The sequence below is a fragment of the Anneissia japonica genome, unplaced genomic scaffold (assembly GCF_011630105.1).
Source record: "Anneissia japonica isolate Jap-2015-1 unplaced genomic scaffold, ASM1163010v1 scaffold1072_len94636_cov127, whole genome shotgun sequence".
Classification (NCBI taxonomy): Eukaryota; Metazoa; Echinodermata; class Crinoidea; order Comatulida; family Comatulidae; genus Anneissia; species Anneissia japonica.
In genome coordinates, this window is record NW_022756428.1 from 610 (window position 1) to 4,216 (window position 3,607).

Below are 3,607 nucleotides of genomic sequence, written 5' to 3' on the forward strand. Positions count from 1 at the left end.
ATGCAGCACACTTCTGTTGTGAAAGTGCGTTTAAATATTACCTTCATGGTTGGACGAATTGTTATATGGGCCTAGCAATCCTCGCGGTGCACAAGCTGAGCTGACCTGCACCTGAATCCTTATCATTAGCTGGGCCGAGGGGAAGCATAATTAGCATATTTAATATATGCGATTTTCGTAGTACATTAGCGCATTTCGGAAAGCGCGACCAGCGTCAGTTTATGTTGAGAAACTTTTTTGATGAGAATTAATCCCAGAAAAAGTATACTATGGAACGCCATGCAAATAAGTAATATGGAACGCCATTTGTGCCAAAATCGATTTATTCTTAAGAATTTCAACTGATTAAGACAAAGATTAGGGACTGGAACCCAGTCTAGCACACAGCATGTGTACACATCATACGACATACAAATAACTCAAAGTCAATTACTGTGATTTTTTTCATGTTGGGTTAAAAATGGGATTTTTATTTCATGATTTATTTGACATTTTTTACAACACAGAAAAAGCCTATGCTCTGGCCATTATCACTAATTCATATGAAATATTGTGAAAAAAATACATTTTACACTTACAAAAATAGTCATGTTTGGATTTGTTCTGTTTAATACAGTTTACTGAATAAATTGGTGACAATAAAATTGATATTTTTCACAAAAAGTATTGTCGCTAAAAATCCCGATTTGGAAATATTTTACTATTGTGTGTGAAACATAGGCCAATTGATACAAATATTTTTTTGCGCGATTTCGCCTAAAAAACCACATTTTAAAAATATTAAATAATGTAATTAGTATTTAATATTAATGATGAATGTAATAAGTAATGTATGTGTGATGTTTGTGAGTTGTTATGTTTTGTTGATATGTGGTGTGTGTATAGTTTCTTGTTTTTGTTTATTATTTCTTTCTCATCATATTCTACGTTTGTCTTGTAGCATTATGGTTCCACTATTCTCCATTTCTTGGCGGCCGACGCACGCGTGTCAGCAATGAGACGCGTGTTGGAAAAAACCAACAAGAAGATTAACACGCAAGACAGAGTGAGTACAGTAGAAGAAAACAACACTTTATTTTTTGCTAACAAATTAACATTAATTCATTCACAAACACATTCAATACATCACGTTCTAATTCAGTAATATTCTTGGTTATAATACTGAGATGTGATTTTTTATTTACAACTGGTTGAGAAATATTTTCCGCTCAGTAGGGGAGACTACCTTGACCATTATTATTTGTTTTATCAATACAACAAAAATAAACCACAATCCATTACTACATTTTTGTCAATATTATTACCATTAATATTAATACAGTACAGGTGCTGTATTATCCTATAATTATTAATTTCATAATACTTATTACCATCATCATTAATTCAGGTACCTACTTTATTCTTGCATTGCCATATTATTGTTTTTTTAAATTATCATTAACAATATAAATAATAATTAATATCAAAATTATTATTATTATCATCAATATTATTATTATGATTATTATAATATTACTGAATTTTCACTATTATTACCGGTAGGCGTTAATAAATTCTGGTAGTTATAAATTATTTCAGGTACTTTTACGTTTGCGTAATATTTGTTAATTGATATTCTTGTGTTGTGCGTGTTCAACAAACTTGACGTTGATTATCATTTCATTGCAGATTGGACGCACACCACTACATGACTGTCTACTGAGGAGGCTGACGCACGAGCAACACAAGGAAGTCGCAATTCTCAATATCACCTTTGGCGCATCGGTGACAATAAAAGATAATGTAATGTACAGAAAAATGAAATGCATCAAAAGAATATCAGTCAATGACCTTAATACAACAACTTTATATGAAACTACTTGAAACATTTTGACTAATTAAAACCAACGTAATAAATATAAATTCAAACAAAATTAAATCAAAAACAAAAAATTCATACCAGTAATAATGTTGATTTTTAAAAAGTTTTATAAGAATGAGTTTAATAATGTTTATTATCAATTAATTGGATGGTAATTTACAACATAATTATAATGTCGTGATGATAACATTGTCGAGTGTTCGTTAGATATAATATTAGTTTTATTATTATCTTTGAGTATTTAACTAAAATATATCACTGCTTTCTGTTTATTTGGTTTTTAATTGTCTTGCAATGGAATGAATCATCGCGTGCTCGTGTCTGTTATTGCAGTTTGGAAGGACGCCTCTTGATTTGTATGATGAAAACGAATGTAAAGGATACGAAGAAACCACGAGAAGTGAACAGAAACCAGATTTAAAAGAATTACTTGAAAGTACGTTGATTGACTTATTAAATATCTGTGGAATCAAATCTTCAAACTCTATTTAAAACAGTACTTATCATACAACCGTATTACGTTTGACATTTATTTTTTTAATTTGAAATTCTACACAATTAATTGATTATTTCCACATTTTGATTATCGTAAAAAGGTTTATTTCATCGTAAATAATCAAAAATATAATTAAAAAAGAAAATACTAAATATTGTTGTTATGTTTGTATATAAATTAGAACTATCAACTCCATCAGAGATTTTAGCCAGGGGTCCCGATGCCGTCAAAGCATTCAAAGATGCACTTAAAAATGGTGAAATAACAGTTGTTAATTCAAGACTGATGTTTCTTGGTCAAGAGGGTTCCGGGAAAACCTCTTGTGTTAAAGCCATGCTGGGAAAAGTGTAAGTACAACAAAATGCCTTGTATTAATTCCATAAAATTGTAATTTTATATTATGTGGATCATTATTTTCCTTGCCTTCCTTTTTAATCGGTTTCAATATTTTTACGTGCAGTACAGTCCGTGCGTTTTCTACTGCAATTTAACTTTCAATATTCTTTGCTTTTTGTCGTGCACGCGCTTGTCTGCTGCGCATCCGTTTACTTGTAACTTTCTGAAAGTAAGCTTGTTGCTATGCAACGAGTCGATTGTAAGCATGGAATGAGAAAATGGAAATAGTGTACTGTATTGGATTTCAAGTTGAACAGTAAATAGGCCTACGAGTTATTTTTGTGTCGGGAAAAGTATGTATAACTTGTTAATTATTTATTTTTTGTAATAATTATTATTATTATCAGTGTATTTATTATCTAATTATTATTGATATTATATCATCATTGTAATCACTATATATTATAGTAATTATAATAATATAATGGTTATGATTATATTTTTATTGTTAACAAGGACTTATGACTGTTAACAATTATAAGTCGTTGTTATTACTGTATTGTTTTATTTAATTAGGGCCTATTTTTATATTGTTCATTCTGGCAAGCCAAATAACAAAAAGGGACCAGCAAAAGCGGAAACACTGTCATTTTATCTTAGAGATGACGTGCTACTCCCAGAAAAAAAAGGAATAAAATAATAATAATTATAATAATAATAATAATAATAATAATAAAAATTAACCTAGGGTACATTTAAACAAAACAAAATTATTAGATATAATGAAATAATTTCGAATATCCGGATGGATGTTATTCCACAAATTCACAAATCTAGTTAGAATTGAAAATTTCGAAGTCAGTTTTAGATTTTAAATGTTCGAATGTTAAAAGTTAAGGATGACGATTATTAAT

The 3,607-nt window shown here is 29.4% G+C and overlaps 1 protein-coding gene across 1 annotated transcript in view; it reads left to right on the plus strand.

Annotated features, from left to right (window-relative positions):
* Nucleotides 1-944: 944 nt before the first annotated feature.
* The window catches only part of LOC117124199, a 10,958-nt gene continuing 8,295 nt past the window's right edge, over nt 945-3,607 (plus strand). Inside the window, exons 1-4 of the mRNA XM_033270348.1 lie at nt 945-1,045; nt 1,669-1,782; nt 2,195-2,297; nt 2,539-2,704. Of these exons, the coding sequence (XP_033126239.1) occupies nt 995-1,045; nt 1,669-1,782; nt 2,195-2,297; nt 2,539-2,704 (434 nt within the window). The 5' untranslated portion in view covers nt 945-994. The remainder of the gene's footprint in view (nt 1,046-1,668; nt 1,783-2,194; nt 2,298-2,538; nt 2,705-3,607) is intronic.